This window comes from Zosterops lateralis (assembly GCF_965231275.1).
Source record: "Zosterops lateralis genome assembly, chromosome: 17".
NCBI classification, from domain to species: domain Eukaryota; kingdom Metazoa; phylum Chordata; class Aves; order Passeriformes; family Zosteropidae; genus Zosterops; species Zosterops lateralis.
The window spans coordinates 620,468-636,750 of NC_139777.1; the positions used below are offsets into that span (position 1 = coordinate 620,468).

At 46.6% G+C, this 16,283-nt stretch overlaps 1 protein-coding gene across 3 annotated transcripts in view; it reads left to right on the forward strand.

Moving 5' to 3' along the window:
• Positions 1–16,283, forward strand: part of RIMBP2 (RIMS binding protein 2) — a 269,166-nt gene that overhangs the window by 12,248 nt on the left and 240,635 nt on the right. For all 3 annotated transcript variants that reach the window (XR_014591298.1, XM_083873971.1, XM_083873972.1), the window contains 5 exons: positions 3,629–3,833; positions 8,839–8,990; positions 12,139–12,215; positions 13,396–13,505; positions 14,616–15,425. Coding sequence is in view for 2 of the 3 variants with exons in the window: in XM_083873971.1 (XP_083730097.1) it covers positions 3,629–3,833; positions 8,839–8,990; positions 12,139–12,215; positions 13,396–13,505; positions 14,616–15,425 (1,354 nt within the window). In the remaining variant the exon portion in view is untranslated. The remainder of the gene's footprint in view (positions 1–3,628; positions 3,834–8,838; positions 8,991–12,138; positions 12,216–13,395; positions 13,506–14,615; positions 15,426–16,283) is intronic.

Sequence of the window (16,283 nt, forward strand, 5' to 3'; positions counted from 1 at the left end):
GGATTAATGGGAGCTGCGATCCTGGTTAGGTCAGCTCCACACCAGCATGCCCAGTAGGAATGGTTTGGTGGTTTCCTCAGGGCTGTGACTCTGCCTGTGTGGGTTCTGTCTGAATTCAGCTGCTTCCTTTGCCTGGTCTATGGGATATTTTCACCTGGAGGGAGATATCCCATAGATATTTCCCTCTGTGAGCAGTTAAACTGACCCCTGCACACAGAACATTCTCCCTGCTGCTCTGAATTCAGACCTGTCCCCGTGGAAAGCTGCTCACCCTGCTCCCTGTCTGTCCTGTGTGCACAGTGTCTGTCTGTCCTGTGTGCACAGTGTCTGTCTGTCTGTCAGGGACCTTGCTGGATTCCAGCAGCAGTGCTGGGGCTGCTGAGGAGCCTGGCAGTGCCAAGTGCCAGACACTCAATCTGCTCTGGGCAGGGATGGCTCAGCCCCAAACCTGCTGCTGCTGCAGCTCCAGGGACAGCTGGGACAGCTCTGTGCCCCCTGCTCAGTACAGGGACAGCTCTGTGCCCCCCTGCTCAGCACAGGGACACCTCTGTGTTACCCTGCTCAGCACAGGGACAGGGCACAGGGGAACAATCCCAGTTCTGAGCTGTGAGAACAGGAAAAAAATCCCAATTCTGAGCTGTGAGCACAGGTTCAATGGCAAGAACAGGGAACAGGGTAACAATTTCCAATTTTAAACCTGTGAGCACAGGGTGACAATTCCCAGTTCTGAGCTGTGGGCACAGGGTCAAAATCCATAATTCTGAGTGTGAGCACAGGTTCAGTGACAGGAACAGGGTGATAATCCCCAGTTCTGAGCTGTGAGCGCAGGGTCAGTGGCAGGAACAGGAACAGGGTGACAATCCCCAGTTCTGAGCTGAGCACAGGTTCAGTGACACAACCAAGGCACAGGGTGACAATTCCCAGCCCTAAACCTGTGGGCACCTCCTCCCTGCAGTGCCAGGGCAATGTGCACACTCTCCTCAGCCAGGTGTGTCTGTCTGGCTGAGAGCAAGACAGGGACATTGGAGTCAGGAACAGGGATGAGCAGGGGATCCCTCCTGGAGCCTCAGTCATGGCTCTTATGGTGAATTATCTTTATACTTTGTGCTCACTTCTAACTCACAACCCCACTAAAAATAAAGCAGTAAAGGCATTTTTCTTCCAGGCTTCCTACTGCCCTCAGATTCAAGAGAACTTGAAATCTCTGCATGCTCAGAAGAAAAGGCAAAGAAGGCATTTGCTGCAATGCAAATAATTTTTAACTCCATAAATAGCATTAATACTTTTTCAAAAATACTTTTAAGGCAGCCTTGGCTTCTTGTCAAGGTCTGGATTGTGATGCTTTCATCTTTTATTTTTTTATTTTGTGCTAGAGTTTCCATAGCTGCTTGTGGAAAGGTCAGTAATATTCTCAGAGATTTGAACAGCTCATCCTTTACTTTTCCATTGGAAAGTGGGGACTAAAAAACCCAAACCAGTTTTCCTCTTTGTTTGCTTCATGTCCTTTTGGAGCTGTGCATGGATTCCATTTTCCTGCAGCAAATTAACAAGTGGCAAAGCCTGACATTTCATTTGCTCAAAAGCACAGCAGAAAAAAATGAAAAAACAAAAACCCCAAGCATTTCATGTTTGTGTAAAACTCCCACAATGTCTGATTTTCACTGTTCTTCCTTCCATAACCAATCAGATGGATACCCTGAGACTTCCTGTGCAGAAAGAAATTAATTTGTGTGCTATGAATGCAAAGAAATTAGATCTTTAAAATTCACTCTAACTTAAAAGAAGTATTTGTTGCAAGAAAAGGAACAAACAGTACCACCTTGTATAGCAGAACATTTGGATTTTTGGGTCCTTCTGGGTACTGTAAGTATTTTCCTCTAGCTGGGATCTTTTTGTAGGTGGTATGGAGTAGTGTTGTTTTCCTGATGTATAAAGTGCACAGTTTTTCTTACACAATTGAGAATGTTTTTTTTTTTTTTTTTTTCTTTAAAAAACCCAAAACTCTTGGTTCAGTTGAACGAATTTAATTGCTCCCCAGACTTGCTTGGTTAGTACAGCTGCTCAACTGAGCACAAGAGGGGTTTTTAATGAAGGGAGGTGATGTTTGTTCACCAGAAAACACCAGACCAGGCTCCATTAATATATCCTTAATTCATTATTATTTATTATAATATATCCTTGATGTAGCTGGTGCAGGGGATGTGCAGGTTTGGGTTTCAGCTGTTTGGAGTCAAACCTGCAGAACCCCCTGAGCTGCCCGTGCCCTTTGTCTCTGCCTCCAGCCAGGGGATGTGTCTGACATCCCCCCTCACCTTCTCACACCACAATTCACCATTCAGCACCTGCAGGCAGATCCCCAGGCCACAGCACAAACTTATTTTTGAGGTCCCATTTTCTAAAGGCTAGTGCCTCAGAATTCAAACAGAACTGTTGTGTTTTGGCCTCAGAATTCAAACAGAACTGTTTTGTGTTTTGGTGTTTCTCCCAGACTTCCCAAAGCCTCTCCTGGTGGTGCCTGGAACCCTCAGTGTGCTTTGGTTTTCCTGTTTTGTTTTATTTTGTTTTAAGGGCAGCTCAGCCACAGGCTGGGCCCCGATTCTGCAGCAGCCCCTGGGGCTTTTCTGGCCCCTGTTGGGTTTTTAATGCACGAACGTTAATGCAGCAATTTGGGAGGTTTCAGCTCGACAGCAGGAGATGGGCAAAGCTCTGATTGCCAGAGGAAGCTGGGCAAGCACACAGAGCTGGCAATGCACTCAGATGGGCAAAGGAGTCACAGAGCTGCAGGATCTCCTTGCAGGTGTTCTTGGCAGTGGTTTTTTTTTTGGCACTACCAGGATATCAGACGAGGGGTTTCCCCTTTGGAAGGTGGTGATGGAAGGAGGAATCCCCTCGGGGCTGCCTGGTCAGGGTGTGGGGGGAGCTCAGAGGGGACTGTGGGGTGTTTGTCCCAAATCCTTGGCCAGGATATCCAATGAGGGGTTTCCCCTTTGGAAAGTGAGGGGATGAGAGGAGATGAGTGAGGCTGTTTTACACCACAAGGACACAGACTGTGAGATTCAGGAGGCTGAAAATGACTCCTTTATTTCTGGGCTGTGTCTCCCTTTTATCCCATTTCACACAGACCAATTGGATTGGTGACACAAAGACAAACCTCTTCACTCCCATTGGTCAGAGCAGAGGGACAGCAAGGAGAAGTCCCTCCTGGGGAAAGGAATGGAAACAAGATACAGTTTACAAAACCACTTTTTTTTTTTTGTTTGTTTACAGAAAATTCTTTGGGAAAAGAATTTTAGAAAACCAAAGCACCTCAGGGACGAACCAGGGCTACAGATGAGAGTGATGAGAGGAGAAACCCCTCAGTGCCTGTTCAGGGTGTGGGGGGAGCTCAGAGGGGGCTGTGGGGCTGTTTATCCCAAATCCTTGACCAGGATATCCGATGAGGGGTTTCCCCTTTGGAAAGAGAGGAGATGAAAGTGATGAGAGAAGAAACCCCTCAGTGCCCATTTGAGGTGTGGGTGGGAGCTCAAGGGAGGCTGTGATTTCTCCCCAGTCCCTGTGCTGTCCTGTCACCCCCAGGGAGGTGTCTGGCAGGGGTGTCAGTGTGTCTGTCCCGCTGTGTGTCCTGCAGGCCAAGGTGCGGGAGCTGGAGGAGAAATGCCGGACGCAGAGCGAGCAGTTTAACCTGCTGTCCCGGGAGCTGGAGCGCTTCCGGCAGCAGGCGGGCAAGATCGACCTGCTGAGCAGCCACCCCCTGGGCCCCCCGGGCCTGCCCACCGCCCCCGCCAAGTCCCTGGCACAGCTCATGAACGGGATTGCCACTTCCATTGGCAAAGGTAAGGGTGAGCCCCTGCTGGTGCCGCTGCTGCTGCGGGGTGTGCTCAGTGTCCTGTGTGCATGGGATGTCTCAGAGCATCCTCACTGAGCCTGGTATGGTCCTGTCTGTAATGTGTGTGATATAGAGTGTCCTGTGTGCAGGGGACACCTCAGAGCATCCTCACTGAGCTTGTTCCAGATTTATCTGTAATGTGTGTGCTGTAGTCAGAGTTTCCTGCACACACAGAGCACAGAACCCACTCCTGGTTCTGTCTGGGGACTCATTCACATTCTCACTGAGCTTGGTCTGGTTTATATCTGTAATGTGTGTGATGTAAACAGAGTGTCCTGCACACAGAGAACATCTCAGAGCATCCTCACGGAGCTTGATCTGGTTTGTATCTGTAATGTGTGTGGTGTATTCAGAGTTTCCTGCACACACAGGGCACAGAACCCACTCCTGGTTCTGTCTGGGGATATGTTCCCATCCCAGAGCATCCTCACGGAGCTTGTTCTGGTTCTGTCTCTAACTGGTGCTGAGAGTGGTGATAAGGAACCTGCTCAGTGTTAGAATTGTGTGTTCCTCATGTAGAAACACACCTGTCTGTGGGAAGAAAGGCTGCCTGCATGTGCAGGCTTTGTTGGAAACCCCTCCCAAGGTCTGCTCTCTTGTTGAAGGAGGAGTTGATGGGGAAAGAAAGCACAGAGAGCCCACACACTGCATTGGCCATGACATTTAAAAAATATTTAAATAGAGCTGGATAGAAAAAAAAATAATTTACATCTGTATTGATGTTCTCACACTCAGAGTCCCCAGCACAGTCAACAGGGTGTGTTTATCCAAGGTCTGGGCTGAACCTCCACCGGGTCATCTCCTGTTGCCACAGGCAACGGCTCTCCCAAGGGCAGAGCTTCGTGCAGGATCCATTATTCACAGGAAAATGACAAAGATCAAGGCAAGAGGTTACCTGAGGACTCTTAAAAACAACTTCCATGTCAGTCACGCCTTAGATTGTGTGTTATCCCATGTCAATGACATTAGATTGTGTGTTATCCCATGTCAATAACATGTTGGATTGTGTGTTATTCCATGTGAATCATGTTAGATTTTGTATTATTATTACATATCAATCACACCTTAGATTGTGTGTTATCCCATGTCAATGACATGTTGGATTGTGTGTTATCCCATGTCAATGACATGCTGGATTGTGTGTTATTCCATGTGAATCATACCTTGGATTGTGTGTTATTCCATGTTAATAATAACACATTAAATTGCGTGTATTCCATGTCAATCACAGCTTGTGTGTTATTCCATGTGAATCACAGCTTGTTTGTTATTCTATGTCAATCACACATTAAATTGTGTGTTATTCCATGTGAATTGTGTTAGATTGTGTTATTCCGTGTGAATCACACATTACATTGTGTGTATTCCATGTCATTCACAGATTGTGTGTAATTCCATGTCAATCACACCTTTCCTTGTGTGTTATTCCATGTGAATTGTGTTAGATTGTGTTATTCCGTGTGAATCACACATTAAATTGTGTGTTATTCCATGTCAATCACAGATTGTGTGTTATTCCATGCAAATCATGTTAGATTGTGTTACTCCATGTCAATCACACATCCTGCAGCTCTTGTGTCTGAACATCAGAACTGCCTGGACAACGCTGATCCTCAGTGTGAATGCAAACAGCAAAGTCATGTCTGAGCAGGAATTCTGATTATTGAAATCAGCCCCTGCCCCACAGTGATGGGGAGTACAGCAGGTTCTGCAGACCAGAAGTGGAATTATTTTTATTATGTGTGAGGAGGGAAGAACACGAGAGGGAACACAGGGACGGCTCTCAAGGCAAAGCAAATGATGGAAATGAGATCAGTTTATGACCAGCTGCTTTGCCTTAATTGGTGATGTTTGAATGGATCAGGAAATGAAATAAACCCAGCCAGGATGGATTAGAGCATGAAAAGTTCACTTTAAACGTCCAATAATGTCACAATCAGATATAGAAGCCTTAAGATTTATTATTCATCAGTTAAGAGGCTCCTTTAAATGGTCTCTCCAGATAATTTAGGTGGTCCATATGGAATCAGCAATTGCAATAAATAAAATGCAGAGTCTAATTGTAGTGCAAGCATGGGCAGATTGAATTCTCCTGAAACACTTAAATTAGATCTGGTGCTCTTCCTTTTTCCTTGATAAGGTGTTCTTCAGGCTTCCTTAACAAATATTTGCCAGTCATAGGAAAATAAAGGCCATTTTAAGCCTATCTGGATTTAAAAAGGCTTCATGGCCAAAACCCCTGTGGCTTTACAAGGCTCTTCTCTCGTATTTTAAGGGAAAAAAAAAGACATTTCTAGATGCTGCTGTGTGTTCTTATGAGCTGACCTCTTGTATATTTTATTTTTAACTCTGTTATTTTTCTCCAGAGGGAAAAATACAAAAGCAAAGGTGTTTTACTGGGGTTCTTTTTTTTGCTTGTTTGTTTTCTTTTTTGTATGTTCTCAGTTAACAAGCTTTAAAAAAAACCAGTCTGCAGCTCTGATTCCTTTTCATTGTTGCTGCTCAAGCCCAGGGCCCTCAGTGTAATTGCCTGGGATGAAGGAGGGATCCAGGTTTAATCAGTTTCTCTTTTTTGGAGGCAAACTCAGGCCAGTTTTTGGATGCAGCATTTTTGTCTGTGCTCAGAGGCTGCAGGAGCAGAGCAGGAGCAGGAGATTCCAGCAGCTCCTCTGCAGAAATGATCAGGAGTCACATCAGGAGGAATGTGCTTCCTGCACTCTTCTGAATCCCTTTGGTTTGGGGATTATTTTTGTTTTCCAAAGGCATTACTTGGTGATGCTTGTGTTTATTTGTCAACCCAGCTGTGAATTTACAAGGAATATTTGCCTCATCACCTTTCCAAAAGGCTCCTCTGCAGAGCACACAGGAGCCCAGTGCTGCAGCTGTTTGATGGGGAATATTTCTGGCACAAAAACCTGCTCTCCCCAGTTCATGCTCTTGCTGTTGGATGTTCAGTGCTGGGCAGGGAGGTGTCTGTGGTGTTTTTATCATCAGCACTAATTATTGAACCCTTTCTCAGTCATGATGGTGGAGTAGAGCAGGTTCTTCAGAGCAGAAATGTAATTTTTTGTGTGCCCAGGCCTTTCCTGCAGTCACAGCCACCACACACCTTTCTCTGCTGTGTGTTAAGGGTAAATTTTATGTATTTTATTTTCCAAAATTGACACATCCGTGTCTCCTGTGTGTTAAGGACTCGAGATGAATTTTATTTCAATTTCGATTTTTTACCTCATTTTCCAAAATTGACAAACCCATATCTTGCAGCATCTTGATATTCCTGGAGTTCCTGATCCCGAGTGTTCCTGTGCTGGTTATTGTCCTGTATGGATGCAAAGCATCCCAGAACCTTCCTCCACGTTTTGTACCTGGTAGCAGCAATTTAAAAACAAATCCTGGAGAATGCAGGAGGTCTGAGACCAACCAGAGGCTCCCTCTGAATGAATAATCACAGTTGGCCCAATTATTTATAGCCTGGCAGGCTGAGATGGCAAACACATTAACAGCAAACAGAAGGAGCTAAATTGGCTCAAGTTCCTGAGCAGGGAGGACTTTTCTGTCAGAGATGTGAGATAGGTTCCAAGAATAAAGAATGTGCCCTTTTCCAGCCTGGGGATTGCTCTAAGTGGGGCTGGCTGTAATTAATCTTTTGTGTGGTGAGTTGTGTATTTCCCTGCTGTCAATGTGCTGGAGCTGGCCTGCTGTAAATTACAGTGGTGCATAGAAAATTAATCACGTTGGGCTAATGAGCACACCAGAAAAACCCTCTGATGGTGTTCCTGGAGCTTCTTCTCCTCTGCAGTGTGAACAAAGGGGTTCCTCCGATAATTCTGGTGACGTGGATCGGGAACCTTGGAATTCAAAGCAGCAAAACATTTCTGTCCATTCTGGGAGAAAGGGAGAGGAAATGCTGACCCCACACACGTTCAGGGGCTGAGAAATCAGAGTCCAGGCTCGTTGTGTTAGTGAGAGGCAGAACCCTGCACATCTGGGAGCGCCAGCAGCTCACTGTGCTCTGCTGGAGCTGCTGCTGCAGGTAAAATCCAGCTCAGCTCACAGTTCCACCTGCTTTGGGGAATAAACCAACAGTAAAAGGTAAAATGTACAAGTGGTTTTACTCACATTTATTAGTCTCTCTTGCAGCCTCAATGATGTTGTTATTTTTACTTGGCTCACCTCTGGTTTTCACCTGGGTCAGGGGGAGATAACAGTGTTCAGCCCCTGGGGAGGTTACTCAGTGTGCAGCATCATCTGTCTTTTCTTCCAGACTGTTTTTAAAAAGCACAGTAACAATATTCCAAAAGGATTTCTGGAGGTTTTTCCTTTTGCACAGTCTTGGTTTCCCTGTTTCAGGAGCTGGAGGGATGGCCCTGGGGTCATTAATGTGGTTTGGTGCCTGTGTCAGGGAGGAACTCCTGGGAAATATGGAGCAGGTGCCCCTGGCACTTCCTGCCTGCCAAAAGCCAGACAACTTCATTGCAAAGGGAACACCCTGCCAAGTGGATCATCAGCACTTCAGCCTCTTTTTTAGAAGAGAAATGCACGACTTGATTCTGATTTCCAGAGTGTGTCAAAGCCCCCCAAAGGAATAAAGGTTCCATCAGCAGCTCTGGGTGCTGGGGGTGTCACACAGAGTGTCACACAACTCCCCCAGGCTCAGAAAGGGGCTCAGAACAGAGGGGGGGCTCTTTTCACTGGGGGAAACCTTCCCTTTGAGTTCTTTCAGCTAAAATGCCTTCACTTTCTGCCTTATGTCTCGTTATGTGTTGTTGACTTCAGCAATTTCCCAAAGTCTGGGAGTTGGCAGGGTGTCTGCACTCTGCCCACCACAGGGTGTTCTGTCTCCCTCCTGAGTGACTGTTAACAGGAGAGGAGACTCCCCCTCTGCTGTGCACTGTCAGTGCTCCTGCTGAGAGCCTCTCCTGACCCTGCTGTGTGTGTTCTCTTGGCTCCAGGTCATGAAAGCCCTTCTGGAAGTCGCTGTGTGATTTCAGAGTTCATCCGACCCCTTCAGGTCTCTGGAGACAAACCAGAACAGCTGTCTGTCAAACCCACATTCCTGTCCAAGTCAAGATCTGGCACCCCAAGATGCAGATTTGATTCAGACGTGAGTCCTTTTGGAGTTTTTTGCTGAATAAGTGATTCAGGGCTGAGGCTTCTCTGCCCCACCAGGCTGATGCAGGTTGATCCACCTGCTTTTAAAAAGTCAAGATGAGAATGTTCTCATTTCCTGAGGCAGCTTGGGAACGTGATCAGTGGGGATTTAAGTGATGTTTTCAAAGGAGCTGCAGTGGGTGTCCCAGTTACACGGGACAGAAATCAGGTATGAGAGGAACTGGAGCTCCTCTGAAGATCCCAGTGATGCACACAGAACACTCCAGTGCTGCATTTCTGCTCTGGGGCAGGGCTGGGGCAGGTTTGGGTTAGGATTAGGGTTAGGGTTAGGATTGGGGTTAGGGTTTAGCAGGGCTTTGTTCCATCCCCCTAAAGGTGAGGTTTGGCACAGCCTGGGCAGAAGGAACAGGAATTCCTGCAGTGCCCAGGGAAGTGTGACAGGAAAAGGATTCACATTGCAGGGCTGGTTCTCTGCCTGGATTTTATGGTGTGTGAATCTCCCCCTGCTGCAGCCACCTGCCCACAGCCCCCCCAGCTTCCCCTAAAGGATTCTGAGCCTGGAACATGGAAGTGAGATTGCAGGGTGTTGTCACTAGAGTCATTCAGCTCTACATTCTGTATTCAGTCACACTTCTGAAGGGTTCTGCTCCTCTTTTCTTAGGAAGCTTTCCTGCTTTTCAGTGGAATTCCAGTGGAAATCCAATGGGAAGCTCACAAGAGCTTTTCAAAGGTGCCACAACAAGTTGATTTTTCATATTTAGGACAAAAATTAAATATAAAACCTGCATAGAACAAATGTTTGATGCTCTGTAGAAGGGTGTTATTTTCTATTAAATACCCTGGTTTATATGGGCAGGTAGCCATGAGGAAATGATCTTTACCCCTCATTTCAGAAAATCCCTTTGCTGATCTTTACAGGAACAAATAAGTTGCAACTGTGTTCATATTTTCTGTCTGTGCTATATTCATTGACACTGAAATTGTGGGAGTCAATGGAATCAAAATGTTTCTAAATGGATCACAAGCCTGAGGATGTTCAACAAAATATTGGATTCTTGTACAGTGGGAATTCCATGGGCACATCTGAGGATTATCCACAGGAAATATTTGTGTACATTTGTGTAGCAGCATTACTGAAAAGTGGAAACATTCACTGCTTTTTGAAGAGGCCCCAGAAAAAGCAGCTCAGCAAGGAGACTTAGGGAAGCAGAACTAACAGCCGGGAACAGAAGAAGCACACGTCAAATTTAATTCCCCTTTTCTATTATTTTTGAGTTATCTCTCACTGAGAATGTCAAGCCCTCTTTTGCAGAACTGAACGTTTTGTGCCTTCTAGAGTGTAATTACGTGATACACTCTTACATTATGCAAGCTCACAGAAATTAAACTCAGTTTCTTTTTAGAGATACCCAGACCCAAGGGAGGGGGGGTGTGAGTAAAATCTGAAAAATGGAACATAATGCTGGGAAGTCTGAAATAAATAAATAAATAAATAGATCAGTGATACTCTGCAAAAAATAAAATAAAATAAAATAAAATAATAAATAATTAAATAAATATAAATAAATAAAAAATAAAAATTAAATAATGCAAAAAATAAAATAAAATAAAATAAAATAAAATAAAATAAAATAAAATTATATATATATATATTTGCAACTGCCCTGGTTGTTCCCATTAAAAAGCTTTCTAGAATAACCATTCTGAATATTCTAAAATAACCATTCCTGGCTGTGTGCTCCATGAGGTGCCCCTGGAAAGGCGTCAGGGGGATAATCCTGGCAGGTTTTCCTGGATCCCCCAGGGCTGCACTGGGGGAATCCCTGGGAGCTGCCTGGGAGTTCCTGGTGCTGGGGCTGGCAGAGCAGTGACTGGGCTAAACCACCCCTCAGGAGTTAATTCAGAATAAAAGAGACTTCACTGGGAATTTTCCTGGTGTGTTTCTGGCAGGGACCAGTTTAGACCTGGAAGCTGCAGTTCAGTGTTCATCCTGTCTGGATTGTACAATTTCACTCAGTTTTTGGATAATTTATTTTATTTGATCCCACTGTTAACCCAGCATTTCTACCTTAATTAAAGTTCTCCCAAGCCCAGGCAAAATGTTGGTCATTTTTTCTGAAATGGCTCACAGCAAGCAGGACAATAAGTGGAGGGAAGTTCACCCCTCACTTTAAAACCTCCACCAGCTCAAAGCAGAGCTGAAATTACTGTTTTGCCAGTGGGAGACCTTGTGCAGAACTGAAACAGGCAGAGCCCGTGTTGATTCAACACCACAATTAAATCTCCAGGTTTTGTGGGCCAGATTTGTAATAGAACAAAACGTGCGGCTTTGTGGGATTGAATTAAATGTGATGTTAAATTCGGGAGAAAATGTTATTTCCTTCAGTTAGTGGAAAGGGTGGAATTCAACAGATTCTGATGCTGTGGGTTGGTTTGGACTGGTTTGGGTTGGATTGGGTTGGGTTGGGTTGGGTTGGATTGGGTTGGGTTGGGTTGGGTTGGATTGGTTGGGGTTGGTTTGGACTGGTTTGGGTTGGATTGGGTTGGATTGGGTTGGGTTGGGTTGGATTGGTTGGGGTTGGTTGAGTTGGATTGGGTTGGATTGGGTTGGATTCTGTTGGGTTGGGTTGGGTTGGGTTGGATTGGATTGGATTTGATTGGATTGGATTGGGTTGGATTTGGTTTATTTGGATTGGTTTGTTTTGGGTTGGGTTGCATTGGGTTGGGTTGGGTTGGGTTGGATTGGATTGCTTTTGATTGAATTGGATTGGGTTGGATTTGGTTTATTTGGATTGGTTTGGTTTGGGTTGGGTTGGATTGGGTTGGGTTGGGTTTGATTGGATTGGACTGGGTTGGGTTGGGTTGGATTGGATTGGGTTGGCAATATTTTGTGTGATATTCATGGCCTCCAGGTGTTTGGAGGTTGACACCTGCACCAGTTCTAAACTCAGCATTTATTTTAAGTACTCAGTCACTGCAATCTGCCCTTCTAAGTAAAATAAAAGTTGTTTTCCATGTTAGAATTTAATTTTTCTTCCTTGATATTATGTGTTCACTGATTTATATCACCTGCCAGGAAAACTGTTCATTCTTCTTTATTTTTGTAATCACATTATCTTTTTTCTCCCCCTCCTCTACAGATGGATAATGATCAGAATTCCAATACCTCAAAGCAGAGATATTCTGGGAAAGTCCACCTTTGCATTGCCCGTTATAGGTAAAGCACCCATCCCATCACAGATGTAACTCACAGCCGTGATATCCAACATCAGCTTTGGCTCCACTTCACTCCTGCACTGAGTTATGACTGGAATTCCTGCTGTGGAGAGCAGGCCCTGTTTGCTCTGCCTGCAGAGCTGTGCCCTGAGGTGTCAGGGGGAGCTGGGCAGGGCCTGCCTCTCCCACCCCCTGCACTCCTGTCCTGCAGGGTCTAAATCAGATTAAATGGGTGCCCCTGCCCCAGACAGGAGCTCTCAGTCTGCTCTTATCAATTACTTTTTCAAGCAAGAAAAGATTTTAAGTCCATCAGTGCTTTGCACGTTAAAATTTCAGGTGTTTTTCAGACATTTACTGTCATGATAAAAATTTCAGTGACTAACAGTTCCTTTCAGGATGGATATAGATTTAAGGACTTAGTCAGTACTTGATATCTCTCAGTAGCTTCTCTCACTGTTTTTGTCTTCTTTAACCTGCCGCTGTAGAAGTTTAATGAACTTGTGTCAAAGCAACATAAAATTGAATGCAGCGACTTGGAAAAGACCCCCCACAACTGGGTTTGCTTTAATCCCCTCTAAAGAACAAAGAGAATTTTGGCCAGTGCTTTTCAACAGCGCTGAGTGAGGAATGTCTGAGTAGATCCTGCAGGAAAGGAGGAGGGTTTGGGGTTAGAGGGGGATCTCAGGGGCACAAACTGATGTGAGCCCACTCAGAATGTGTGTGAGTAAATCCTGCAGAAAAGGATGTGGGTTTACGGGAACCTCACAGGGAAAACTGCCCTGAGCCTGCTCAGAGTGTGTGTGAGTAAATCCTGCAGGAAAGGATGAGGGTTTAGGATGTGGGTTTAGGATTAGAGGGACCTCATGGGCACAGACTGACCCGAGCCCACTCAGAATGTGTCTGGGTAAATCCTGCAGGAAAGGACGAGGGTTTGGGGGTAGAGGGGACCTCAGGGGCACAAAGTGACCTGGGCCCACTCAGAGTGTGTCTCAGTAAATCCTGCAGGAAAGGATGTGGGTTTGGGATGTGGGTTTGGGGTTAGAGGGGGATCTCATGGGCACAGACTGCCCCAAGCCCGCTCAGAATGTGTCTCAGAAGGTCTCGAAGCCCCTGCCTGGGGAAATTTCCCTCCGTGGAGCTGCGGCCCCTCTCCTGAGCATCATCTGCCTTTCCTCCCGCAGCTACAACCCCTTCGATGGACCAAATGAAAACCCGGAGGCGGAGCTCCCTCTCACGGCAGGAAAGTACCTTTATGTCTACGGGGACATGGACGAGGATGGCTTCTATGAAGGTATCTCTTGTTTCATCCCTGAATTCATGCTAATTCATGCAGACTGAGAGAGGTTCGTCTGTCATTCTCTCCTTCGTCTGCTCCTAAACCAGTTGCTAAAATTAGCTTTATCACCGTGGTGTTAATTAAAAGAGTTTCTGCATCAGCAAAGCCGCTCCTTGCAGGCAGGCAGAGCTAATTATAAGATATTTTATAGTGTCAGCTTTTCCTACGGGCGAGATTTGAGTTGACAAAAAGGCTTAGTGGCAGTTCTGGTATTTCCCTTAATAAGCCTTTATGTCCCCAAAAACCAGGGGTGGTGTTTATGCATTTTCACTGTCCCTTGCCCCTTATCTTTGTCCACTCTCGAGGCACTGCCATGGGAGAGGTGTTCTCTTTTAGGGCTTTTAATGGCACTGCTCTTCTCCTTCAGGGGTTTTCATGGCATTGCTTGTGGACTCCATATCTTCTATGCCTGAGAACTGCTGAGCTCTTCCCAAGGGAAACTTTTCAACAGTTTTTCCCAAAACCACCTTGTGTAAACAATATTCCTTTCCCACGACAACAGGAGTTGTTTGCTATTTCTGTTCCTGAGCCAATGGGAGAGGTGTCAGCCCTATGGACCAATAACTGCCCTTAGCCTAGCGTGTTATAAAAGGGCTGAATGGATTGTAAATAAACCTTCTGATTCCTCCTGCCTCCTGACTGGGGTCAGGCATCTTTATTTGGTGTCCTGTTGTGACAATTGCTCTTCTCCTCCAGGGGTTTTCATGGTACTGCTCCTTCTCCTCCAGGGGTTTTAGTGGCATTATTCCTCCAGAGGTTTTCATGGCACTGCTCCTTCTCTTCCGGGGGTTTTAGTGGCACTGCTCTTTCTCTTCCAGGAGTTTTCATAGCACTGCTCTTCTCCTCCAGAGGTTTTCATGGCATTACTCCTTCTCCTCCAGGAGTTTTCATGGCACTGCTCTTTCTCGTCCAGGGGTTTTAGTGGCATTATTCCTCCAGGGATTTTCATGGCACTGGTCTTTGTCCTTCAGAGATTTTCATGGCACTGCTCCTTCTCCTCCAGGGGTTTTCATGGCACTGCTCTTCTCCTCCAGGGGTTTTCATGGCACTGCTCTTTCTCCCCAGGAGAGCTCCTGGACGGACAGAGAGGACTCGTCCCTTCCAACTTTGTGGATTTTGTCCAAGACAACGAGGCGCGGCTATCGGGCACCCTGAGCAGCGAGCAGGACCAGAACTTCCTCAACCGCTCGGGGCCCCCCTTGGAGGGGGACCTGCTGGAGATCAGCCCCCCGAGCCACGCGGGCCCCGGCGTGGTCACCAACGGCGCGGGGACCCTGGACGTGAACATCGACGAGATCGGAGAAGACATTGTGCCTTACCCCAGGAAAATCACCCTCATCAAACAACTCGCCAAAAGTGTCATTGTGGGCTGGGAGCCCCCGGTGGTGCCGCCCGGCTGGGGCACCGTCAGCAGCTACAACGTGCTGGTGGACAAGGAGGTCAGGATGAACGTGGCCCTGGGCAGCAGGACCAAAGCCCTGATTGAGAAGCTCAACATCTCCGCCTGCACCTACAGGATCTCCATCCAGAGCATCACCAGCAAGGGCAACTCCGACGAGCTGCAGTGCACCTTGCTGGTGGGCAAGGACGTCATCGTGGCCCCCTCCAACCTCCGAGTGGACAACATCACCCAGATCTCTGCTGAGCTCTCCTGGCTCCCCACGAACAGTAATTACAGTCATGTCATCTTCCTGAACGAGGAGGAGTTTGACATCGTCAAGGCTGCTAGCTACAAGTACCATTTTTTTAATTTGAAGCCCAATATGGCCTACAAGGTGAAGGTCATGGCCAAGCCCCACCAGATGCCCTGGCAGCTCCCCTTGGAACAACGAGAGAAGAAGGAAGCCTTTGTGGAGTTTTCTACGTTGCCAGCAGGTTTGGTGTTTTCATCCCTGCCTCAAAACCCTTCAGTTGAGTTTCTCTGAAAATATTAGATAAAATACTCTAACCTCCACAGCATTTTAGGGGATGTAAGTGCATTTTGGTTGTGAAGCTGTGATGGACTTTGTAGTGCAATTTTAATTTGTGAAGTGAACAGATTGGTTGTGTTTTGGAAGGTCTGAGGGTTTTTTTCCCACCTGGCTTTTACCATGGTTTTATTTCCATTGGTAAGTGTTGTCAGCCATTTGCCATTATCCAAGGACATTGAATTAGTGTTGAAAACTAGAGCAGAAATAATGTTGTGAATTTTAAGGATAATCTTGTCACGTTGAGGGTGTGTGGCAGCACCTGAAAAAATCTGAGTATCTTTCCTCATAGCTTCACCTACCCAAGGTCATCCAACCATGGCCAGGTAGGAGACCCCTGAAATACCCAGACTTTCAGGTCCCTGGTGCCTCTGAAGGGACACTCAGGCACAAGTGGCCCCTGGCAAGGGAAAGGCCAGCAGGGTGCTCTGAGCTGGGGTTTGCTCACTCCCTGCTGGGGTTTGCTCACTCCCTGTTGGGGTTTTCTCACTCCCTGTTGGGGTTTGGCTCCAGCAGAGGGGCAGGAATTGTTCTGCTCTCCTCCTTGGCCTGGGGGGGTTAATGAGAGGAGACAGGGAGGGCAGCAGTGCTCTGAGCAGGGAGTGGAGCTGCTGAGCCCCTGTTCTGGTGCCAGTCCTGTTTCAGTGACATCCCCAGCTGAAATGTCCCTGTTTCAGTGACATGTCCCCAGCTCACACATTGCTCTGTGGTGTGGAATCACTGCATGGCACAGGAGACAGGGATGTGCTGGAAGGAGGGCATTGCA